The 26674-nt window shown below is 40.0% G+C and overlaps 1 protein-coding gene across 2 annotated transcripts; it reads left to right on the top strand.

Annotated features, from left to right (window-relative positions):
* The first annotated feature begins 46 nt into the window (after positions 1 to 46).
* On the top strand, positions 47 to 26252 carry LOC140393851 (suppressor of cytokine signaling 2-like). 2 transcript variants are annotated; one of them, XM_072480384.1, is made up of 3 exons: positions 47 to 100; positions 1590 to 1804; positions 14632 to 26252. In XM_072480384.1, exons 2-3 carry the CDS (start codon positions 1675 to 1677, stop codon positions 15102 to 15104), a joined length of 603 nt encoding a protein of 200 aa, XP_072336485.1. In that variant the 5' UTR covers positions 47 to 100; positions 1590 to 1674; the 3' UTR covers positions 15105 to 26252. The 2 variants fall into 2 exon arrangements, with proteins under 2 accessions (XP_072336485.1, XP_072336484.1); XM_072480383.1 differs by lacking the exon at positions 47 to 100 and adding an exon at positions 143 to 1048.
* The last annotated feature ends 422 nt before the right edge of the window (positions 26253 to 26674 follow it).

Genomic DNA, 26674 nt, shown 5'->3' with positions numbered 1-26674 from the left:
AGCCCCGCCTCCCCGGCGGTGATGTCACAATGGAAGGCGGGGTGAGCGAAAGGGAAGCGCCGCCGCTGATTGGCCGGCGGTGAAATGGCAACAAGAGCAGGTGACGCGAGTTCTTGGAAAGTTCCTGGAAAGCAGCGCGTGCGCCACCGCCTTCAAGGCCACAAAGGCAAAAATTAAAGCTTTCGGGGAGGAAGGAGCTGGGCAAGTCGGCAGAGCCAGCACATTATGTGGCTGCAGAAATAAAGGGAACGCTTGGCTGTAATAGCATCCCTCACTGCACACACATCTGTCCAGTGCAGCCTTTCTATGTATTAATGATGCTGCCTCTTTGTTTGTCAACCATTCTTTCAACACCCCCCAAGAACACTGTTTTGCATGGGGGGGGGGGGAGTGGAAAAAAAGTTCAACGGGAAACAGGATGCGTTGGAGCACGTAGGCGTGTCTCCAATGTTAACATATTCGGTGATGCTCTGTCGCCGGGGGGGGGGCAGGCAGTCTGAGGTTTTATTTGAGCTGTTGGAGTGAAGACTTTCTACTCGGTGCTATCGCCATGTGACCTTTTTGCTGCAAATTCCCCTTTGTTGTGTTTTTGTGTGTGAAGGGACAGCGCCGCTCGCCATGACTGGAAGATATTCCTCGTAAATCTCACCCCTCCTCCCTTCCCGGCTGGGAAATGTTCATTGAGAGAAGCTGAACGGCCTGTGTTTGTGTGTCTGTGTTGCTTCCAAGTTCATCCTGTGCCGCGCATCACTGGAGCTGAGAGGTGTTCACTTGGGGGAGGAGGGGGCCAGTTAGAGGGGGACGAGTCCTTTTGTTCAAAGGGTTCAATTAATTCCAAGAATCAGAACCCCCCCCCATTTTCGTTTCCTTTTGTAATGCGCCCGTCACCTTCCTCCACTTTGTCTGAGAGGGTTGAATGAGTCCGATATCCAATTAGCGGCTGGCTGCTGCCAGTGGAGTTTACACGAGGGCAGCGGCTGAGCTTGTTCCCAGGCTCGGCAAGATGTTTGGAAGCCGATGAATCGGGTGACAAAACGGGGAAGGAAAGGTGTGTGCCGATAATGTTTCACAACGCCCCATATGCGGGGGAATATATTCGTTGGGTGCTCAGTAAGAAGGCGGGTGGGGGTGAGATGGAAATGAGTTTATGTAAATGACATGTTTCTGAATTAAGCTGCAACGAATGTGGTGAGAACAGCGGAGCGGGCAGAGACTCCAGGAACTGACTCTTAATGAAATCGTTCGTGCCTTTGGGGCCATTGCGATCCTTTATATCGAAGCGATTGATTTTTACTCGAAAGCATTTTTCGGTCTTGCCTGCATAAATTAATGTGACTTGTAGTAAATCCTGGGCGTGCTGCTGTGTCACCGTAGTTGGGGGGGAATGAACGTGAATTCGGAAATTATGCCGAAGACGAATGTGAATTGAGTTTTCGAGTCATGTTTACGGCCGGCAAAAAAAAAATGTGGCTTTGCCGTATCTGAGGATTTGATTTTGAAGGAAGCGCGCTGTCTTAGAACTTCAATGTGTCAGGAGTTGGTGCCGTCAGTTTCACCGTGAACCCGTCTCTTTCCTTGTCCACATTCAGGAGCTCGAAGACACCAAGCTCTTTCTGGCCGATGTAGACGGTTACCTTGAAGTGCCATCAGCGGTCATCCCAATTCATCACCTCTATGATCTGTCAGGAGAAAGCAGCAACCGCGCTGTCCTCCTGCAACTCTCCCCAGGACCCACTTGACCTCCGGGAAGGACATTCTCACTTGTTCCGTATTTCCTGCACCATGAGTCATTTGGAGCTCACAGGTAGCGTGTGTGTGTGTGCGCGCGAGCGAATGTATGGATTTGTAATCTGGAGTATATGTGGCGGGTGCAGGTCGGTTTGTGAATGGAGCTCCCCCTTTAGAATGTGCTGCAGTGAAATCGCCCCTTTGTGGCGGCGTGTGTGCCGTGATTTTTCTTTCTAATAGGTACCTGGCATTTCAGTAAATTCCCCCTTCTCTTAAATGTCCAGGATTCCGTTTCAAATGCAATATGTGTTATCCCAGATATATCTTGTCACAACGCTGTGCTTAATGGTTTAATTCCAACTCAACATCGACACGAACAAATCTGATGTATAGGAGAGCCACTTAATTCCGACAGTTAAATATTTTCCTGTAAATACCATTTCGGTTCCAAATTCGTGTAACTTTTTTTTAAGGAGTAATGTATGGTATTGGGAGCTGTCGATGTAGATGGCGGGTTTAGCGTGTCTCATGTACAGAAATCAGAAATATGAGTTTTTATATTATATATACAATTAATACATGTGCCATTCTATTAGAATAGTGAGTGGAAAATATTTAGAAGGATTCTTCTTCGTAATTTCAGAGAACGCAACGTTCGCTTCATAAATTATGCAATGTCACAATTGATTTTGAACTGTAATAAACCCTGAATTGAAATTCATTTCAGTCAGTAAAGAAGCATGTCACTATTTAAGAGTAAGTACAGAGGATACATATTTTAAAAGTTCACTATTATTGAGTTCTTACTGTGCTCACCCCAGTCCAACGCTGGCATCTCCACATCATGAGTACCATCGACACTATTATTGAGGTTAGATGTATTTTTACTTGACCTGATATATTTAAAATACTGCAAAACGAAGCAATCAGCTGAGGCACCTAACATCATGCAACATGTCAGAAACCTAAAGAGCAATTAAACTCTTTATTAAAATAGTCTAGAAGCGAATTATTAAGTAGGGCAGCACATGCCTGAGTGGAGACAAAGCACCACGTGTAAAGTGTTAACTTAAACAACTGCATAAACAGAACTACACTAGGCTAAGAAAACAACCAGTGTTATTAAAAGACTCTTCATAGTTCGAGTTTTATTTTCTTTCCCACTGTAGCAAAAATATTTTTAAATTTCTGCTCTCTAATGCAAAAAAATAGACCTGGCTATAATAGCAAATTTTGATTTGCAAATGGGTGATAAAGGGAACTTTTTCTTGACTAGCTATTAGTATGTTCCACAGCATCTCCCTTGACATCTGCTAATAATAATTCTATAAGCATGCAGCCACTCTTCCACTTCTGTGTACATGAAAATAAACTGCAATTGTATGGGTCGACTTGTACAAATATTCTGTGATCAGTTTAGCTCCCCTCTCATTCTGTAGACACACAAATATAAATCTTGGCTGAACTTAGTTCAGTTCCTTAACACAACTGGATTTGAAACTCCACACAAACAGTGCCCCCCCCCCCCCCCCCCCCCAAACAATGATGCCCCTATTGATTGTTCATCCAAATAGCTTCATGCCAAAGAACATGCTTGGAGTGTGAAAAGAGAATGAAAGTGGCAAAGGAACACTTTGGATTGAATATGCCAAGAGAAGTGTAGGATGGTAATGAAAATGCTATTAGTTATGTTAAGCAATAAGGTAAAACAAGAAATGGAGTGGGGAATGGCAAGATAACTGATGCTATGTCGGCTGCAAAAGTACTAAATAAGGAGGACATTGTAGGAACTCGGGCACAAATCACCCAGAAGCCTCTGAATATTGGAGCAATGCCTAGGACTGAAGAAAGGCAGATGTTGCTCCATTTAAAAATATATATATCCAGCAAAACTAACCCAATAAACTACAGACTAGAGAGTTTGGCATCCACTGTGGTTAAAGTTATGGAAGCTCTTATTAAAGATAATAAGATGGTGCATATGAATAGAAATAAATCTTACATAATATGGGATAATAGAGAGGCAATCTTGTCAATCAAACTTACTGGTTTCCTTTGTTGTGACAAAGGAGCTTGATGGGGGTAAGGTGCAAGGATGTGATGTACTTTCATTTTAGTAAAGCCTTTGATACAGATTTTCTGGAAAGGCTGGTACTGAAAATAAAGCAGGAATCAGTGGCAATATTTTCTAGTGGTTACACAACTGGTTGACTAATAGAATCCAAATGTTGGGAGTATGCAATAAAAAAGTATTGGTTATAATTGCAAATTTTGATTTGCAAATGGGGAATAAAGGGAACTTTTCTTGACAAGCTATTATGTTCCACAGCATCTCCCTTTACTTCTGGGATACTAACAATTCTATAAGGATGCAGCCACTCTTCCACTGTATTTTCTGTACACCTGAAAATAAACTGCAATTGTATGGGTTGACTTATACAAATATTCTGTGATCAGTTTTGGTCCCCTCTCCTTCTGCAGACACACAAATATAAATCTTGGTTACACAACTGGTTGACAAATAGAACCCAAATGACGGTAGTCCAGGGCTTATCATTAGCCTGGGAGAATATGTGAAGTAAAGTCCAGGCGATCCTTTTCTGCGCCCTCTTTTATTTAATATCTTCAGAAACAATCTGGAGCTAAAAGTAATGAGCACAGTGGTTATATTTGTATACGATTCAAAGCTAATAAATCGGAATCACAGAAGCATGCAGCATGGATTGAGATAATTTATCTCAAAGAGCTGTCATGCTTCATACTAAACTCTCATCTTTTGTCTGTAACCCTGTGAGTTCCTCATCTGTGCAATTTTGGGTGATAGATTCCAAAAATAAACAGGATAAAGTAGAAGAGGTTTTGAATATGAATGGAAATTAGGCAGACCGGTGAAATGCCAAGTAGAGAAATGCAAAGTGCTTCACAAGTTGGCAAATAATCCAGGGAGAGACCATGATCAATATGGAAAGAAACTAATGTGCATAGCAAATTAAAAACAATAAATCGAGGTTATCGCAACAATGAGTGAGAAAAGCAAAAAAGATGTTAGGATGTATTAACGGATTAAATTTTGAGGTAAACCTGTTACTTTATAAACCATTGGTGCAACTGCACTTGAATTTAGAGATCTGACCACCAGAGTACAAAAATAATGTTGTTGCTATTGAAAGGATATAGAAGAGAAGAACCAGGACCATTTTTTTATTTATTTTTAGAGTGCCCAATTCATTTTTTTCAATTAAGGGGCAATTTAACGTGGCCAATCCACCTACCCTGCACATCTTTGGGTTGTGGGGGCGAAACCCACGCAAACACGGGGAGAATGTGCAAATTCCACATAGACAGTGACCCAGAGCCGGGATCGAACCTGGGACCTCGGCGCCGTGAAGCAAGAGGGCTAACCCACTGCACCACCGTACTGCCGTAACAACCAGAATAATTAAAGGGATAAGTGGATTGGATTATGGTTGGGCAACAGTTGTGTGAATAGGGCATTTTCTCACTGGGGGAAGGTGAAAGTTGGAAGAGAAGATGGTTGCTTTGTTTTGGATTCTAAAGGGATTAGACAATGTAAACCATGACCAGACATCTTGCCTTGTCTCGAGGATATAGCTGGACGATATGGCCTGTGCAAGAAGGGATGTAAATTCAAAATGAATCCGCAGAAACATTGGAATATTTTTTGTAGGAGTTAAAATGATGGTGTCTGCTGTTCATTAGACTCGCCTTTGCACATTTAGGTTTAAATGTTTCTACTTAACAAGTTGCTGAAAGTGCAAGCTGATAACATCATAGTGAGAAAGACTGAGTGTTTGCAATCTGAGTAAACAAGGCAAGAAACTGTGTTACTTAGCCAATCAGTTGCAGGATTGTGAAATTAACAATACAAGGACAGGGAAGAATTAGTGCGTGAATTCAATGTCACAGGGAAATAAAGAGAGGGAAAGGAAGATTGAATTGAGAGAGGAGGAAACACCTGAACGTAAAAGTTTTGGAACATATATTTAAAATTTTACATTTTAAAAGTCTTCAACAATTAAAGCCTGCAGTATTGAGATTGTACACTTGCAATCTTAACACTTACCAGATAGATAAATATATACTTAGACCGGAATGAACAAATCTCGATTTTCCACAGTGAGCTTAGTTTGACCCTACTGCAAAATGCAGCAGCTTCACACCATTCAATGGTAAGTGGTACAATTTGAACAGCAATGTTCGATAGTAAAGTTTAGGTGTACCTCTGCCTTAGGCCACACCTGAATTTGTTGCACATTTGTGTATAAATAACAGTGTGCACTGTTAGCATCACAAGTTGTTTTTCCGGCCAATTATGGCACATTATTTCAGTAAATCCATGAAACAAGACCCCTAGGGAGACAGTAGAAGCAGAAAGTATTGATTGACTCAAATGCAATTTAGATATTTTTCAGAAAATGGTCATTCTGGATACCGTATATGTCAATGTAATATCAATTTGTTAATGTCAATTACATCGTTAAGGTGTATAATATTTAAGGTGAATAATATTTGAATATTATTATTCAAATAATATACACATCTTTTGGTGTGTATATTATTTATTATATGTGTGTGTGTGTATATTAGATATCACCAACCAACTTGCACTCTATAAACTGCATCGTTGAGTAACTTGGGATGTGACATATGATGGGAGGAAAAGGTAATGTTGCAATATGGCTCCCAATGCTTTTCACCTCTGGGGCTTTCGCCAATTAAGTTTAAGTTTATGCAGGTGGAGGACATGGATTGGATGATTGCTTGAACACATTTCAAAAGAGGATAAAGAGACAATTATTGACACTGTTGTGGGAGTTGATTTTCGGAGATATACATTTTCAATGTTTCACTCTGAATGAATCTAAAACTGAGAAAAGATTGGCTTCTGGTTGTCTCCAACTGGCTGTTAGATTTTTAACATCTTGTGTCTAGACTGTTTGGTAAAAATTAATTGCTGTGATAAGTGATTGCAGCTCCATAATCAAATCTGGACTGAATGTAGTCCATCTTTGTCAAAGACTTTGTGTTTCAAAATATATTACAGTACTAGCGAGAGAACAATAATCCGATTTTTACTTTAAAAAATTAACTCTAGTGGCGTGTGAGACTTTTAGTTGGGTCATACAGTTTCAATTAATCAAACTCTGATATAACTTTCTCGTGCTAAAGGATTATTTGTCTGTTTATAATGGCGTTAATAATTTCTGATTAAAAAGTACTTTCCCGAGTACTTTCTCTTCATCAAATTCAGGCTGTTTCTGGGAAAAACAGTCCAAAGTTCGTTGCAGCTCAGTTACAGCAAAGGAATGAAGTAATAAAGCTGTTATTTTCTTACAGTGGTAGAAGAAAGGTTGCTGGGAAAGTAATCAGCCACACGGAGCCAAAAAAACTGTAATGCTTATGCAAGCTCCCCATTATACAAGGTTCCTGTTTAATGATTTTTTTAAACGTACTGAGCAATAATGTTTAGTTTGGGTGTATTCAATAAGTTGACCCAGTACTATCTTTACTAATTGCCACCACCAGTTTCTTCTTTCTTTGTGCACCCTGAAGCGTTCCTTATTTTTTTAGTTGGTATGATTGTCGCACATATTTGGGTGCTTAAAATGGAGGGAAGATATATGGGTTACATTTAGCCAAGGGGAAAGGTTGAGTGGGCTGTGACTTGTGTGCGCAGGGGAAAATTGAAATAGTTTGAAACAAGAAAGCTAAAACATAGAATTTTTGAAAAACACAAATTAGTGTTTTAAAATCAATAATGGAGAAACATGGGCAAAGATTGTTTTGTGTGTTCCCTGCTGGTGTTTGAGTGGTATGTAAGTGATTAAGTGATTGGCTCATGCTAATCATGTGATTTATTATTATTCCCAGAGTCATTCTACAATAATAAATTCTATTGATTGGACTATTTGCCTTTTTTGGAAGGCGGATATTTTAAAACTATTGTTGAGAGTTGGTTACAATTGCCAACGGCAGTTATTTAACCTAGATAGCTAAGCAGTCACGTGCCTATACAGATGGTGGCACAGTAGCACAGTGATTAGCACTATTGCTTCACAGCACCAGGGTCCCAGGTTCGATTCCCGGCTTAGGTCACTGTCTGTGCAGAGTCTACACGTTCTCCCCGTGTCTGCGTGGGTTTCTTCCGGGTCGTCCGGTTTTCTCCCACTGTCCAAAGATGTGCAGGTTAGGTGGATTGGCCATGCTAAATTGCCCTTCGTGTCCGGTTTCCTCCCACAAGTCCTGAAAGACGTGCTATTGGGTAATTTGGACACTCTGATTTCGCCCGCCGTATATCCGAACAGGCGCCGGAATTTGCCAACTAGGGGCTTTCACAATAACTTCATTAGTGTTAATGTAAGCCCACTTGTGACAATAAAGATTATTATTAACATTATTATACATGTAAATTTCCTATGTTGCATTGAACTTATTGACTGCTATCTGCCTACTCTAAGCCCTGCCCTTCATGATATAAAAAAAAGGCAAACAAAAATATCCCATATCCAATTGAAATTCAGGCAGTGACAAAAGCATATTCCTGGTTTGTAAATTGCTTTTACAGTCATTCAAAATCAAAGGTTCATGGTTCATTGTTTGGGAATAATTTCTAATAAATGCAAGAGTCTCTTGTAAACAATGCGTTCTGCATATTGCTCAAAGGCAGCAGTCTTTTGTGCTTCATTTAACATCATAATCGATCAAGAAATACAAAAAACAGTATTTATCGATGTAGGTTTGTGACTGCACCTTTTCTTGCATGCTACGTTTGATCCTTGCTGTTAGGTTAGAGAGGAGAAAATCAGTGTTCCATGTCCCAACCAGTGTTCAGCTACTCCTAGGAAGTGCACTGCAAGATGCTCTCTGTCTGAATAGCCTTCCAACACCTACAGCCAAGACTGATACGTAAAGGATGGCCGGGTGGGCATGGTACTGGGAGCTGACCAGTCTCTGTGTACCAGAAAATTTAATTTGATGCTAAAAATTTAATTTTATGCTAAAATATAGGAAGCTAATAATACAACAGAAATTACATCACATCAAACTGTCTGTCTTTCTGTAAGAAGTCTTGCAACACCAGGTTAAAGTCCAACAGGTTTGTTTCAAAACACTAGCTTTTGGTGCACAGCTCCTTCGTCAGGTAAGGTCTTTCTGTGATTCAATCAATCCAGCTACATGCTAGAAAGAGCACATTCTACCATCCCTGGCATTTTATATACAAAAATCTCATTTAGCAGTAGACACACTAATAATTAAATAACTAGGTTCATGTTACATCACTATATTTAGTGTAAAATGGAATGTGTTTTGACTCTAGCAAGGATTACAACTCACAACGGTGCTGATCACCTGGATGCTTTATGGCTTTCCAGTAGCTATGGCTGAAGCAGGGTTGTCAGATGCAACAATGGCCAATGACAATTCTTTAGGGCGTCATAGAACCCCTTACTTTGTTATTTTGGTATGTTTCATGTTGCCATTCAAGGACAGTTCATTCTTATATTTGTGGCCGGTTGGGAAATCTTAATCTTGTTCTTTATGGAGATGGGCCATTTTACAAATGCCACTTGTAATTTGGCATCAGATTGGTCACTGGGATGTCTGGTGTGATGAATATAAACGTTTACAATGGTGATATGGGCTTGTTCTTGTGAGGTTGGAGTTGAACTGTGCTTTAGGGCCAGAAAAACAGCCACTGCACTGTATCTGGCTATACCTGGGCAAGAAGGTTCTGCTGCTATCAATAGAAACAAGCTATTTAGTGGTCGGCAAGGCCACAGTTGCACTAGGCTTTGGACTGAAAGGGAAGGAGACATGTTTTTGAATGCGGCACAGTAGTACAGTGGTTAGCACTGTTGCTCACAGCGCCAGGGTCCCAGGTTCGATTCCTGGCACTGTCTGTGCGGAATCTGCACATTCTCCCCGTGTTTGAGTTGGTTTCCTCTGGGTCCTCCGGTTTCATCCCACAAGTCCCCTAAGACGTGCTTGTTAGGTGAGTTGGACATTCTGAATTCTCCCTCTATGCACCCGAACAGGCGCCGGAGTATAGCGACTAGGGGCTTTTCACAGTAACTTTATTGCAGTGTTAATGTAAGCATACTTGTGACAAGAATAAAGATGATTTATTTATTTAATAATGCTGTCCATTTAAAAGTGTTCACCTAAGTGCACCTAGACCAGTGTTCTTCAAACTTTTTTTCCGGGGATCCATTTTTACCAACCGGCCGATCTTCGCGACCCACGCCGGCCGACCTGCGTGACCCACCATTTTCTCTTACTTTGTTTGCTGCTGACAAAAATGGAGGAAATGGTTTTGGGCCCCTTTGGCCCTCATACACGCTCCTCCAATGGAACCTGTTGGATGAAGGTGAAGCCTTCTGGTGTTGGAAAGTATGGAGTCTCCGTCTGTCCAAAGTTCTGCATTTTTTTCCTGTAAAATTTTATCAAATAAATCCCCCCTGAACTTGTAAAGAAAAAGAAAAATGAAATGAATAAAGTAAATGAACCCCCCCCCGAACTTGTAAAACAAAAAGCTGCGACCGTTTATTATAAAAAAAAAAGCGGCTGCACTGCGCATGCGCGCCGATGATCGGGCACGCATGCGCAGTGCGGCCGTGTTTGTTTTACATGGTCGTGGCCATTTTGAAGGCCGCTTGCAGCTGGCGTTATTAACAGCCGGCTGTTGCGCACAGATTTGCGTGATCGGGAGCGCCGCGACGGACCCTCCAGACACCCACCCGCGACCCACCCGCGGGTCGCGCCCTCTAGTTTGACAATGCCTGACCTAAACAGTGCAGTTGCTCTAGTAGTGTGTATTGTCCAGCTTACCATATTCATCATAAATCGAATTGAAATAACTGAAGTAGATCCTAATTCCTGTCTGCAGAATAACTTCACAGACACTGCATTAGAGTTTACAGTCTCATGGGCAGCATGGTAGCACAGTGGCTAGCACTGTTGCTTCACAAAGCCAGGGACCCGGATTCGATTCCCGGCTTGGGACACTGTGCGGAGTCTGCATTTTTTCCCCGTGACTGCTTGAGTTTCCTCCGGGTGCTCCAGTTTCCTCCCACAAGTCCCGAAAGACATTCTTGTTAGGTGAATTGGACATTCTGAATTCTCCCTCAGTGTACCGCAACAGGCGCCGGACTGTGGCGCGTAGGGGAATTTCACAGTAACTTCATTGTAGTGATAATGTAAGGCTACTTGTGATACTAATAAAGATTATTATAAAGATATTTTTGCAGGATGGATGATTTCAATTAGTGGATAATTTTGTGTTTTTAATTTTTTTAAATATACAAACAGCTGTGAAGCATTTCAGGCAGCTGCTGTAATCTGTGAATGGAGCTGTTGTCTAGTTATACATAGTTGTTTTAGCATGATGTCATTCCTGTTGTGCAGTAATTGTCCTGTGTTTTCAACTTTGGTTTTTCTGTGTGTGGCTTGTGGTGACACTGGGTTCTTCTATGATGAACTGGGTTTCTGGGTAATATGTCTAGTGAAGGTAGAGCTGTTGTTTATAACCATCAAAGCAAATCCCCTGATGCTCCCATCCACCTGGCTTTACTTTCAATGACTTGCAGGACTGTCATCTTTCACCTTGGAAGCATTTGCATAATAGCCTACCTCCCTATTTCACCCCACCCCCCTCCCTCTCTTCCTTCTCTTCCACCCACAGATTGGCAGATAGCCGATGCTTTAACAGTCGCGCCCTGTTCAGTCTCTTTCCCTTTCCAAATAAAGGTCATTGCTTCATGTTGGTAATTATGTATACTTTTCTGTCTAGGAACATAATTATGCATCTGGTGCTGTTTACTCTGAGAATCTGTCCCTGTGAGTTTGTGAAACTCAGATTCATGCACGAGGACACACCTAGTCATGTTTTCAAAAACATAGAAAGTTTGCACTTTGTGTTTCCTTCTCCTAAAAGCATGTTGTTGAAACAGTGATTGAATAAAGGATAAAGTATATTCATATGTTTGTTACCTGCCTGTGTGCCATTAACACCTCTGAAAATAATCATCATGGGCTTTTTTTGTTTGAAATTTTCTGGTACTGTGTCAATAAATTGCAGTGCGGCATCTGTTTTCACGTAAATCCTTCCAGGAATTTTCCAGCAAAGGAAATCCAATCAAAATTGGAAGAAGGGAAGAACGTCCATTAAGTTGATTCACTTTATTTTTTTGTTAGTAGCCTACATGTCTGCAGCCCAAACCATGCAGGGTGGCTTTTCACGGCTGTTCTGCTACTTTTAACAGCTATAACATACTGCATCAGCTCGTTTTCTGGCATTTTTCACAAGTAGTTATTTAGATGGACATTTGCAGTAAAATTCTCTCTCCTCATGGAGAAAATGCAGAGCTACAAAATTTAACACGGAGTACATTCATTCATACTTTAGCTCGGTAAGCTTGGGATGCAATTTATAACTCCTCATACAATGTGTAAAGTCATTCATTCTCTCTGGCAGTCCAGATTTTTCTATTATATATAATGCAGGAATGATCACAATGCTTTCAAAGGGGAAGTGGATGTGCATCAGAAGAGACGCAATTTGTGAGGAGCTGGGGAATGCAACAAGCTGGGTTACCCTTGTTTAGACTGACATGGACCCAATGGGTCACATTACCTCCTTCTGTGCTGAAACCATTTTATGTAGGCCAGGTTAGTGGGGCCGGGGTGCACTGCCCTGCTATCTTCCTGATCACCTGTGGGCTACACTAGCCTCCGTGCCCCTGGCATGGTCATCTCGACTGCTGGAGAGCAGAAGTGATTCCCGCCAGTGTGACATCATGCCTCTGAGGGGGAACATCTATCTCCCAGAAGATACAATGTTATGCCGTCAGGAATATTTGAATCCATGCAAATTTATGGTAATCAGGTTAATATCTTGGATGGGCTTAAACCAGATTTTCACCCACGGGGGGGGGGGGGGGGGGGGGGTAGGGAAGTTCTCATTCTAAGATCTCCCCGGCGCAAATCCTGTTATGGCCCTCTTGAGAGTGCTAGTGGCCAGCACAGGATTTGCGCCTGTGGCAATAGGCCTGATGAGCCTGGGAAATTGCGGCCTAAGAACGTGGACTGCTGGGGAGGATTCGGGAAATCACAGAGGGAGGGCTGCAGTGTTGCGGATGATACAAAAATTGGTGGAGTGGTAAATGATGAGGAGGATAGCCGTAGGTTACAGGAGGACATAGATGGGCTGATCAGTGGCAAATGGAATTCAATCTGGATTAGTGTGCTTTGGCAGGACAAACAAGGCAAGGAATACGTGATGAATAGCAGGACTGGGAATCACCAAGGATCAGAGGGACCTTAGTGTGCATGTACACTGGTCCCTTTAGATAGCAGGGCGGTAGATACAGTAGGTTGAGAAGGGATATAGTATACTTGTCTTTATTAGCCATGGCATAGAGTTTAAGAGGTTATGCTGGAACTGTATAAAACATTGGTTAGGCCACAGTTAGTGTGTTGTGTGCAGTTCTGGAATCCACATTATAAGAGGGATGTGATAGCACTGGATGTTGCCTGGATGGCTGGAGAGTTTTAGTTATGAAGAGAGATTGGATAAACTGGGGTTATTTTTCTTGGAGCAGAGGAACCTGAGGGGGGACATGATTGAGATGTATAAGATTACGAGGGGCATAGATAGAGCAGACAGGAAGACATTTTTCCTCTTGGTGAAGGGATCAATGACCAATGGGCATAGAGTTAAGGTAAGCGGAAGGGGGTTTAAAGGGGATGTGAGAAACCTTTTTCCACCCAGAGGGTGGTGAGAGTCTAGAACTCGCTGCCTGGAAGGGTGCTGGAAGCAGAGACCCTCATAACATTGTAGAAGTATTTAAATGTGCACTTTGATGCCAAGGCATACAAGGCTCAGGGCCAAGTGCTGGAAAATGGGATTAGAATACTTAGGTGGTTGTTTTTGACCGGCACATGCTTGATGGGCCGAAGAGCCTTTTCTGTGCTGTACACCTCTGACTCTGAGGACAAGGCAATGAGCAATCAGTAGAAGGTAACGCTTAATACAGAACACGTATGAGACAATACTTTTTGAGAACATGAATAAAAGTATTAAATTTTCAGTACACTGGAGGTGTTATAGAATCTATATAAAGAATTCCTTAAAGTTGGTTCGGTAGGTTTAAAAAAAAAAAAAGCTTGAAGGAAAGTGTGATTTTGGAGTTTATTTCAAGATGGATTGAACAACAAACAAAGAGGTCATGATGACTCTGCACAGTATTGTAGGTCAGATCTGGACTAAAGTGTGTAGTTTTGTACTCCTCACTATAGGAGAAACGCAGGAGCCTTGGGGAAGCATAAAAGGATGTTTACCAGAATTGCGAGGAAATATAAGAGCTGAATTGTCCAGAGATTTGGAATGGATATAGTTGATACAGGTGTTTAAATTTATAACGTGAATCAGTAAGGTGCATACAAATAGTATTCACCATTGGTAGAGTCAAATTGAAGACCATAAACATGACCTTGAAGTAAATACTAGACTATAAATGAGATTATAAGAAACTTTCTTCTGCAAAGACTGACTGAAATTGACATATAGGAAGCCATTGATTCAAAGTCAATTTCAGAAAGTTCCTGATAATTAAGAAATATAAAGGGAATGGGGAACAAAACAGAAGAACTGAACTATATAAATTCAATTTCTGAATGGCATTCTAACCCCGTTGTAATTTTTTAGAATAGTTTTTGTACTACTTAGCTGCATTTGGTATTGCTGAAAGTTTAATTAGAGGAAACTAATAAATGTTGAATGAACAAATGATTCTTGCTTTGATTTGTTCTCCAGATTCAGATGCGAAGTGATGAAATGAGAGATGTGATTTACTCTAGCCCTAATTTTTTCTCTCTCTTCAGGCTGGTATTGGGGAGCACTCACATCAATTGAAGCACGGCAAATTCTGAATCAAACCACTGAAGGCACATTTTTAATCCGGGACAGCTCTAACCCGGAATATCTTCTAACTCTTTCCGTCAAAACGAGCTCAGGACCTGCCCACCTTCGCATTGAGTACAACGAAGGAAAGTTTGGCTTTGATTCAGTGGTTTTGGCGAAACCGAAGCTCAAGAATTTTGAAGATGTGGTTGATCTAATCCAGCATTACGTCTCCTTGTCTAAAAGTTCCCAAACCACACATGACCAATCAATTGCACCCGTGACTAAAGACACCGTAATTCACCTGAAACTGACCAAACCCCTCTATGTTGCAACGCCGTCATTGCAACATCTATGTAGGATTATAATCAATAAAAGTACCAAGACGATCCAAGAACTTCCCTTACCCACTAGATTAAAGGAATATTTATTAGAATACCCTTTCCGTTTGTAAGGCAGTCAACAGATAACCGTTCCTAAAATGTGTGGGAGAGAAAATGACTCGAGTGTCAGAGGGACTTGTGTTATCCTGAGGAAATGCTCAACTGTTTCCTGTTAACAACAGAATGAGATTTGGTGCTCTATTGGAATGCACCCTACAGATATTGAATTAAACTGTCCACCATTTTTTAATATTTGGATTAATTTAATGTATAAGCAAATTTTATGGTTTCTCAGTAAATACAATCTGTTTAGTTTTCTCAGTTTTTATGGTAACCGTTTGATTTTTGTTCAACATTTCTTTTGACAGTTACAACTTGTTATGGTACATTATACATTGCATACAACTTGCATTGTTGATGTGCATTATCTGGAGACTAGTTTGGCATCTGGTGGGCCTAATGTTCCGTCTGTGCAAGGATGGGACGAATCAGAAGATGAAATCCGGTATTGCCAGGAATGTGCTCGAGGTTTCGTCCAGGAGAGCATCCTTACTAAAAATTATTGTGTCCTAATTTTCAGCCCAGCGGCCAAAATGTGCTACTGGGACTAAAAGGTTTGCTTAGCTAGCCACTGAGATTGATTTAGAACACCGTTTCCTGCTGCTCCCCACAGCAACTCCCGTGAACCCCAATATGGACAAACACTTGGAATTTCTTCCTGTCACAGGTTGGTAATGTGGCTTGATGTTTGGCAAACTGGTCTGTCCCTGTGAAATTGCAAACTATGGGTCTCTCCACGGCTTGGGTAATGAGGGTGAGGGAGATTTTAATCAATGCTTGATTTTGCTTCTTGCCCTATTATGAACTGTAGATAACTTGCACAGGCAGCATTCCCCCACTTAGACTTTTAGTCTAATGTCTGAACGAGTGTGGCAAGCCAGTCAGCTAAGGATGAAGCTTCTTGACATTTGAGAATGCTGTGTGAAATGTGATTTGAATTGTTTAAGTACACAAACCAAAAGAATTGGACAGAGCAAAAAAAGTTGTCGATTTAAACCTTTCCTGAAAACAAATCTTTCTGTCGAGAGCAGGTTGGCCTGGAATTTGCCACTGTAACAATGCTGGCGCTGTCGGCACTTGCTATCATTATTGACAGAAGCTTCTGGTTCCTGCACATGCTCAGCCCAATGCAGACGTTGCTGTCAGTCATATGCTACTCGGCTACAGGGTGCGCTGTTGCAGACTTCACCAATGCAGACAACACAATCAATAATATGACCTGACCCTCAACTTTTTATGCACTATTCTCACTGTAAAAACATTTTTTTAAATGTTAAGCCTGAGATATTAACAGCTTCCTCAGTCATGATGAGTGCTGAATAACATCTCTGGCCCTGAGAATGTAATTTTGCAATTACGGAGTGTCAATCCCTGCATTTTCATGAATAAAAATTGCGTAGGTTTTTAATTTTCTTTAAAAGTTCAAATGAATTTTCAGCTTCCATCTTAATCTTAAGTGTATGCCCCAGTCTTTATTTCACTCTCTGTAAGATGATTAGATGCAAGCCACGGCCCTGGCCTTTTTTTACATCTAGTCCGTACAATTTGTTTCAGTCTGAATGGCTGCCCAGCCGACTTGAGGCTTTCACTGTCCCTGGATGTTATAGACTGCACCAGATTGGAAGCTGCACCTGAATGAGAAAAATCAATTGTGTATAGCCCGGTAATTCTTTGTAGGCTTCTTCCTTCAATGCCAGTGGCAAGCGCTGTCCCTTTCTGCTGCCTGAAAAATTTAGGCATTGTGTTACCTTGTTCAGTTGGAGTGATGCCAATGATGTACTAGTATCTGTAGACCAGAAAAACAGCTGCCTTATTGGCTTGCTGACACCTTAGAATCTATGGAACAGGGAAAGGTCACTCAGCCTGTTAAGCTTGTTCTGTTTTTTGCTTGTGTGTTATAAATAGCCACAGTATACTGTGATCCACTCCTAGTCCCATCTGTCACTGACTTGTTCAAAATCTTAATCTTCCATTCTGCAACAAAATCTGTTTATTCCTACCTCCTGGATTTAGCAGAGAGATTTTTACTGTGCTGGGCATTAGCTTATTCCAGGTATTGATTCGCTGCAAGAGATTATCTTGAAACTCTGATTTAGCAAGCTCACGGCTCACTTTGAAGAATGCTCTCTTTGCCTGCATTCCTGATTCTGTTAAAACCTTTGCTTTTATTTACTGCTTACATTGTTTGGCCCAGTTACCCTTCACATTCTTATATCAATTAGATCTGAGAATTGCTTGTATACTGCCAGATTTTGCCGGGATTTGGTTTAATGGAGATCACATCTGGCAGTTATTCCGACACTGCAACAGTACGAGCCCGAAGTAATATGTCTGCTATTCATCGAAAAGCAGCATTTTAAAAAAAAACTCACATTTAAACCTTTTAGCATTGTCACAGAGGAGAATGTCCTTGCCTTGTTAGCTTTTTAAAGAAAAAAACACCATTTGGATCTTGGTTAATTGAGGCAGTTTACAGATGTAGTGCTTCACTTTGCCTGAGCAGAGAGTGACATGAAGCTGGGAAGTACCGACTCTACATCCCTCTTACCAAAACAAAAAGCCAGCAAAACTGATATCACAATAATGTAAAATCATACAGCAGAAAAGGATGCTCTCAATTGAGCTGCAATAATTTTCTTTTCAAATTCTGTTTTGGGACATTACTATGGAACCACTACAGTTTCAGGTAGTGCACTCCATATCAGAACAGCTCGGTGCAATAAATGAATTCTCATCATCTCCATTAAATATCTGGACTGTTTATTTAAAAGAAAAACATATCAAAATCATGTTCCTTTCCTGATTTCTTTCTTAATATTCCATTTAGGACTTGTAAATTGACCAAACCAGCAAAGGATTGAGGAGCTTCAATTGCAAATTACACCCAACGCAAATTAAGTTTCCAAAATCTTTGCGATAGTTTTTTAAAAATCACACTGGAAGCTGGCCCTGCCCTCAATTGGCTGTGCCCCAAATCAGATTAATCGATCACTCCTGCTGGTTGTGCCCATTTGCAGACCTTCGAGGAGGCTCTTAAAATGGAGACACAAGCATTTTGAGGCGCAAGCACACCATTTGCACCATTTAATAGCTTTTGAACTGTCTTTCAGTTTACAACGAAGCTACCCACTGTGCACCAATGAAACTAGTTAATGGTGCTCTATAGCTTTTTAACATCAGTTGTTTAATATCAGGCTGCTCACAGGTGGTTGATTAGGCAGCCTTGTTAAAACTTTTGTGGTTAAACTCATTTTCAGCTGCATTAACTTAACTACACCAAGTTACCACTTAAATATACCAAGGAATACATTTAATGCAAAAAAAAAAGTGCATTCCAAAATATTGTCTGATTGTGATGATACCTGGTAGATTTGATGTTGGGGTTATGTGCAAATGCATGGGGACTTGAGCTAAAAAAAAAACCACTTTTTTACTATAAACTAGTGCAATTTTGAGCACAATTTTCACCTGGATTGCCAATTGTACCCAAAGTGGAAATACTGCACCATAAGACAAAGGAACAGAATGAAGCCACTTGGCCCATTGAGTCTGCTCCGCCATTCAATCATGGCAGATATTTTTCTCATCCCCAAATTTCAAAAGATGAATGTAGTTAATTTTAGCAATCTTAAAAGTTTAAGTAAGTGCATTGCGGTGCAACATGTTTAATGTGTAACCATTTTTAAACCGAAATTTAAAAAAAAATGTAATTTGGGAACTGAAATGTTGCCTTTCACGAGTCTTAAATTATTTATTTTATGATTCACCTTTTATGTTGTGGATATAGTTCCAATGATGTCTGGCTGGGTGTTACAAGTAAATCAAACCAAATATTGGAATTTTCTGAAGAAATCAACTGGGTTTTTTTCTTTTCAAGGCCCATTTCAAGCTATTTTAAGGTACTCCGTGTTATAATGTTCAATTGCGTCCTGAAGCATATAGATTCATTTGGAAGGATAAAGGTGTGTGGTTTTTAAATCGATAAAACAAAATCTGGCTGCTTGAAGTTATAACTAATCCATTGTGTGCCACTGATGATCTAATTGCAGAACATGAAATGAGAAGGGTACATGTTTACAGTGGAATTTGGCACTAAATCAAGAATGTAAAGGTCATACTGCAATATACTAACTCAGAATGAAGAAAATTAATGGTATTAACGCAGTTGCTACATGTCGGAAGATCTCCATTGTGGTTCTCCCTTATACCTGGCGATCAGTGTGCATTATAATGCCTAGCCTTCATAGCTCTGATTTGATCATTTAAAACAAACCGAGGCTACATTCTTGGTGATGCTGTGATGAAGGTTTTGCAAAGTATAATTCTAAAATCTAGTCAAATGCATTCCAATGAAAATGTTGCCCTTGGATAACACCTGACATCTCTGAAGTGCTTTTCCTTTCTCAACATGACCTACTATTATATTTTTATTTTTCTCAGCAGTATGTCCTGTTGTTCATGAGTGATTTAGCCTTTTTTGCCTTCCGTGTCGGGCACATTGTCGGCTTTCATATCTGGACCAGGTGTAGGTCTGTGGCACAGTGGCAGTGCCCCTACTCCTGGACCAGAAGCTCTGGGTTCGAGCCCAAACACCAGGACATTTTGGTCAAAGAAGGAGTGTTCATAACGTGGTTTAATGGGCTGATCAGCTCAAAAGTCCTTCCAGCGCTTCCCCCACTATTCGCCAACGGGTTAAAAACAGCATGGGTGTAAAGATACAAAACAAATATCTGAATCCAAATGACCACGGAGAGCAACACTAATTGTATGTGTTTAAAACGATTGTATGGGTTGTTTTCTTAAATCTATTTATTCCTCATAGACCAGAACCCTAGTTAATACGATCATGTAACAGACTTTGAGAATTTCTTTCATTTATTCATTTTTCCAGAGATGTATCCACATCTTCAAATGAAACCTTTTGGAAGCAATAAAAACTTTCCATTTATTTTGAGATTCAATACAGTTCTTGGCCAACTAAAGTCCTTTGTTTAACTAATGATTTTTAAACATTAAGATCTCTATAAGTTTGATATTTTTTTCATGTACTCAGAAAATGAAGCAGTTTTTAAAATGAGCAAGCCAGATGTTGTCTTCCTTGCTGACTGAGTCAAGGGCAGGTCACTAGCAAAAGTATTTGATCTCGTAGATAATGATGGTCAAAATAGATAAGCAAATACTCCTTTTGAAACTTTTCTCCATACATGGCCGACACTATAAAAACAGAAAATGCTGGATAAACTCAGTAGGTCTGGCAGCATCGATGGGGGGAGATAGTTAATGTTTCAAGTCCGTATGAGTCCTCTTCAGAGCTCTGCGGTTTCCCAGCATTTTCTATTTTGATTTCAGTGTCGTGATCTCTATATGTGCATGTACATAAGGGGTTAATGTGTAATCAGTAGCACCACATGATCACTAGCGGTTATCAGCCATTGCTGCATACATTGGGTATTTTCAAAACCTTTATGCACTTTAAATGTAGACTGTCCTCTCTTCCTCTAGCAAATACTTCTCATTACGGCTCTTAATATTTGAAAAGCTCTAATTTTTAAAGGTACACCTATGTCAGTGTACGAAAGGATCAGCAATATCAGATCATGGATTTATTATGTAAAATGATGGCTAATTTTCCTTACAAAATAATCTCTTTTCACAGTTGCAAATACAGTGTTGTGATCTTTCTAGCATTGCCCCCTTTAAAATGTAGGGGGAAATCTCCAATCTGAATGACCATATTTTGCAAACATTAACCCTGCTGCTCGTTTACAGTGCAGCCAGATGGGATTTCTGAAAATGGGCTGTAGGCTGAATAAAACTTTGCTGGGCATTAGGCAGATCAGAGCCTCCACCACTTGATGTAATTAAAATGTGTAATTAAGTACCCCTTGGAACAGTGAACATTCAATGATACTACAGATCCCACCCAGATTAGACCACTGTACATGTTAGAATTGTGCTGTGCTTTCAATGGAAACAAATGTTTTTGGAGCTAACAAAATGCATTTTCTTGGCAGAAAATAATCTGAGAAAATAGAAGGTGAAATATATTTGGCTTTTGAGGTTTGAAACTGAATATTTTTAATAAATGCAGATAAGATTCTAAAAGTATGAACATTTTCATAATTTATTCACTTAAACTTAGTTATTTACTTTTTAAATGGACAAGTGATGAATAAGGCTCTGAATTTATTGTGTGGTTTATGCTGTTAGGGACCTTCAGGACGTGGCAAACTGAGCATTGAAAATGTCACCATTTAATATATAAAAAAATAAATGCTGCTGTCCGTGGTCCTTGCGCAATTTGAAAGCACAGAAAATGACTTCTGCTGGAAACCTCAAATCTTATTGGGTCCCTGAAAAAAATCTGGTTCAAATCTACCCGGTGCATAATTTCACAATGTTTTAAAGTGGATCAGTGCTATCCAAAAACCTGCAATAAAAACAGAAAATGCTGGAAGTCCTCATCAGGTCTGGCAGCATCTGTGAAGAGAGGAACCGAGTTAACATTTGAGGTGAATGGACTTTGATTGGTGACCTAGGACATGTTTCTCTCTTCACAGATGCTGCCAGACCTCCTGAGTATTTCCAACATTTCTGCTCTAATTTAAGTATTGATCTCTGGCAGTTTCTTGAATAACTGATTTATTGAGGGCAATATCCATTTAAATAAATCCGAGTTTGTGACAAAAACAAAAGTAAGACACGTGTTAGTGCTGACCAACAGTTAGCTACTCCCCTCGAAGGTAGGACTAAAAGCAATGAGGGACCAGCGCACATAGGATCCAGGGCACACTCATGCATTTTGGGGTCATGACTACCAGTTATAATGTTGCATGCTGGTGTGGCATGCCTGTACACAATCCATGTGATTGAGCACCTAAGGGGTTAGTAAGTGAGAAAAGTGGATCAGGGGATTGGGGTTACTGAAGTAACAAATATTTCCAAATTTCTAACCCCCATGGGCAAACTTTTACAGTTGAAATATTTGACTTTTTGAAAATCTGAAGGCTGCAAATTGTGCCCAGTAAGTGCATTCTATTCGGACCCATTTTCTGAGTGGCAACTTCTGACCTCGTGTTTGTGACTGAACTACTACTCCAGTGCCAAATAGCCCATAATTGGGTAATATATTCCAACTTGGATAGGGAAAGTGGAGGTGGACAACTCAGCCCATCCTCCTTGAATTACAAATCGAAGCAGCTTGAGGCCCTAAATAATGGTTTTCTAATTAGAGGACGATGCTTAGAGGAAGAAAGACCATGCATATTGAACGGAAACTGAAGCAATGATTTCAGTGCTGATGAGTTGAGAGCCAACTAACTCACAGGACAAGTAGCCTGTAATTATGATTAAACTAGTTAAAGGGAAAAATGTTGCATTGGAAAGACTTATCGCTCCTCTCATATCTGAGACCTACGATTGTACCTCATATATTTTTTTTAAATCATCCTAAAACATTGGGAATGTTTTTTAATTGTATCTCTGAGGCGGCTGTCTGTTCAGGCTGAAGATGTGCTCAACTGCTATTAACCATGGGTTCAGCCAATGGTTTACCACTGACTGGCACAGATTTTCTTTTCTTGGATTATTTAAGAGCTGTTTAACCTGTATTTATGATAACAGCTCGGGGATACCAGATTGAAACAAGTTTCTCCTGACCCCTTACAAAGTTTTAAAAGATAAACTATACAGTATTTGCAAAAACGAAGTGGGAGGAGTATATTGCATTGAAACATTTCCTTGTTTCTTTTTATGATTGTTAGTTGCCCATTTGAATAGCTTTCACCCAAACAGTTGATGCTACTGTTGACTGATGCGCAGTCATATTATTGCAACAAGCACAAGTTAAAATATAAAAGGATTCTGTTTACAAAAACATGCAGTTCTTTATTTTATATATTTTTTATATTGTTCCCGAAATATAAATTCTGTTGATAAACCTGAAATAATTTCTCAGTGACCAGCAGAGTGTCTTGACACCCTGGCTTTTATTTTATATCAAATCATAGCTGCATCAGGATATTGGTAAATTGGTAAAGCCACATGTTGATTGAGGCAGTTGGCTAACTGAGAGGAGTCAGCTGGTCTGGCCAAACAGATCTTTTGTACTGTAGGGAAAACTAACCTTTTTACTTCCATCGCACAAAGTGGGCATATCAAAGAACATCTCCAGTTAAGAATTGTGGTTCCTGTGTCTCGGGTGCTTTTACCATACAATATTTTAAAGAACCTACAATCACCAAGAGTGAGATTATTTTTGACAATCTGTGAAATCGCCAAGATTTTCCTCTTTTATTCTATTTGGTGATATCATAATAGAGGCTGCTGTGACCAGGGTAAATGATTCTTAAACCCGATCCTAATGATCTACTCTAATAATGAAAAGAGCAAATTTTTAAATGACACATTAAACGTAGTTGATTTCTTTTAATCATTTTTTTCACAAACCACTTGATTCCACATAAAACAAGTATTTGGAGGCATTTGAGGGAAGTGTGCCATGTGGCATTAAATGTCCAAATCTGACCAATGAAGTTAAGCAGAAGTTATTTTACCAGTCATTATTTTTGATTGCAGTAGTAAAGGGAAAATGCATGAATAATGCTTCAGCTAATAAATGACTCATTTTGGTATTTCCATAGGGGGTGACGGGACAGTTCTGTATGCATGTGATTTTTCCACTCTTTGATAGGGAATGCTTCAACCCAAAAAGGCTATCAATACTTCTTGTGAAGTGAGTTTTAGTTGATTATTTGGTATACTTGATGCATAGGGACTTTGAATCTACGTGTTTTACATGGGAGACATCCCTTGCATTTCCATGTCAACAGTGATCTCTGAGACCTTTCCACCTTTGATGTCATCTGCCATTACAAACTGTTGAGCTTGCAGACCGTGAGCTTGTTACACATAGAGTGGCAATTATTTTGTGATAAAACCTTGTGTACAGAAAATTAATCGTCCAGGATCCACTGACTGAGATACATATTGTTCCTCATTTTGAATTCAATTGCATATGTGAAATACTCTGGATTATGTATAACTAGTTCGATTGAAAGTCATTTTGTAATTCTTGTATATCGTAAACGTAAACTGGTATAAATAATAATAATAATCACTTATTGTCACAAGTAGGCTTCAATGAAGTTACTGTGAAAAGCCCCTAGTCGCCACATTCCGGCGCCTGTTCAGGGAGGCCGGTATGGGAATTGAACCCGCACTGCTGGCATTGTTCTGCATTACAAGCCAGCTGTTTAGCTCACTGTGCTAAACTAGCCCCATTATAAATGTAAATTATAAATGTAATCAAATTAATGATGAGTGAATAATGCAACTAGATTTTGCTGCAGTTGTTCACCGTGCACCTTGATCCATTTCACAGGCTCCCAGTAATGGGTGCTGTGGAATTTTCTGAGCTGAATTGGTCCCAGGTAAATCTTTTGACCGATGACCTCCAAATATCTTGGGTCTTGTTCATTTGAACAAATCTGCTCTCAGGAAGAATTTGAACACTCCAATGCATTCATTGTGTTAACACAATATGATGACTTAAGCAGCTGATTTATCAACTGCTGGGAAGTGGCCAAATTACAAACATGGTGCACATTATGAAAACAATCTCTTGGGTTAATATATTAAGTCAAATCTGTTGGTGCTAAAACATTTTTGGTTATTGGTGCACAGCTGTTTCCTAGCATTTGCCAGCCTTGTTCTTATTCAACTTATAGCTATGTAGTTATTGGTCACTAAAACTAGCTATTCAATTATTGGTAATATTCTTCTCACAAAATAAATGATACCTTTGGAAAAATATTTTGAATGGCACTTTTTAAAATTCACCACAAAACTGGTTTAAATAGCTTGCTATGGGAATGACTGCACCTATATTTAAAGAGGTGCATTCAAGTGTTTGGCAAACTATTATTCTGGAGGGGACAAATCATGTGTCATTTTTGTTGATATAACATCAGTGACCTAACGATGTGTATCGGCATTTTACAGCAGATTTTTAAAGTAATTGATAAAGAAGGGCTTAGCCAATACTTTACTGAGCAGCTTCGAAATTACACCTGCAACTTACAAATGTTATTTTTACTTTGAAGTCAGAACTGGCATGGCCATTCTTACGACGTGTAAGCCTGGGTAAGGTGTTTGTTTGCAAGTGTTTTCAGGACTTTTCACTTTTTTTTAGCAGTATGCCTGATAAAAGCACAAGTTAAAATATAAAAGGATTCTGTTTACAAAAACACGCAGTTCTTTATTTTATATATTTTTATATTGTTCCCAAAATATAAATTATGTTGGTAAACCTGAAATAATTTCTCAGTGACCAGCAGAGTGTCTTGACACCCTGGTTTTTATTTTATATCAAATCATAGCTGCATCAGGATATTGGTAAATTGGTAAAGCCACATGTTGATTGAGGCGGTTGGCTAACTGAGAGGAGTCAGCTGGTCTGGCCAAACAGATCTTTTGTACTGTAGGGAAAACTAACCTTTTTACTTCCATCGCACAAAGTGGGCATATCAAAGAACATCTCCAGTTAATGGTCCATTTATGTATTGTCAGTACGGAGGTAATAAGGATGTTGGACTTATTCGAAGTATAGGCCTGTGGCTGACTAACTGTTGTCAAGGATGTGTAATGAAAAAAAAAAAGTTGAAAAAAAGATTTAAACCAATGAGCAAGTACAGCAAGCAGCACTTTATAAACCTCCATGGCGAATAAAATGTAATCCTAATATTTTTTAAACTCTTTTTGGTGTCTGATTTTTGTGCTTTGAATGTTATCAAATTTCAGTCCAGTATTAACATCAGGATCTATCACCAGACAAACACTGGACGGTTTTAACCCTTGCTTTCAGATGGCGAAAAAACACAAACTAAACATGATTGGAAAAATGCATTCATTGTGTTAGTGTTTTTGATCTTATTTGTAATCCTGAATTAAAATAAGCCTTTACCTTGTCAATTGACCTTCTGAAAATGAAGCTTGGGAGGCCTGCAAACATTGATATATTGTTATATTTAATGAATAGTATTGTTTGTTATATTTCTGGAACTGCAGGCTCTGTACAGTATTATGTGTTTGTGTCTTTCTGTTCGCATTTTGTGAACCTTGTTGTAATTCATACTCCAATAAAATACTGCTGAATCTTTTCCATGACTAGAAGCTATTTAACCATGTTATAATTTATTCTTGGAATGACTGTGTGAAAATGGGGGGGGAAGAGAGAGATTGGGCAGCCAGACAAAATGGCACCCCAATCTGCGAGGAGCTTTTCCTGCTGGATTCTAGCAGGAAATGATTCTCAATGCAGCCTTAATGGAGAGAAACTCCTCGAATCCAAAAGAAGTGGCAAAGTGCCTTTGAATGACATAGAATTTACAGTGCAGGAGGCCATTCGGCCCATCGAGTCTGCACCAGCTCTTGGAAAGAGCACCCTACCCAAGTCCACACCTCCACCCTATCCCCATAACCCAGTAACCCCACCCAGCACTAAGGGCAATTTTGGACACTAAGGGCAATTTAGCTTGGCCAATCCACCTAACCTGCACATCTTTGGACTGTGGGAGGAAAC

This window comes from Scyliorhinus torazame, chromosome 17 (assembly GCF_047496885.1).
Source record: "Scyliorhinus torazame isolate Kashiwa2021f chromosome 17, sScyTor2.1, whole genome shotgun sequence".
In the NCBI taxonomy this organism is placed as follows: domain Eukaryota; kingdom Metazoa; phylum Chordata; class Chondrichthyes; order Carcharhiniformes; family Scyliorhinidae; genus Scyliorhinus; species Scyliorhinus torazame.
The sequence above is the reverse complement of the archived record's forward strand: the minus strand, read 5'-3'. Positions and strand labels throughout refer to the sequence as shown.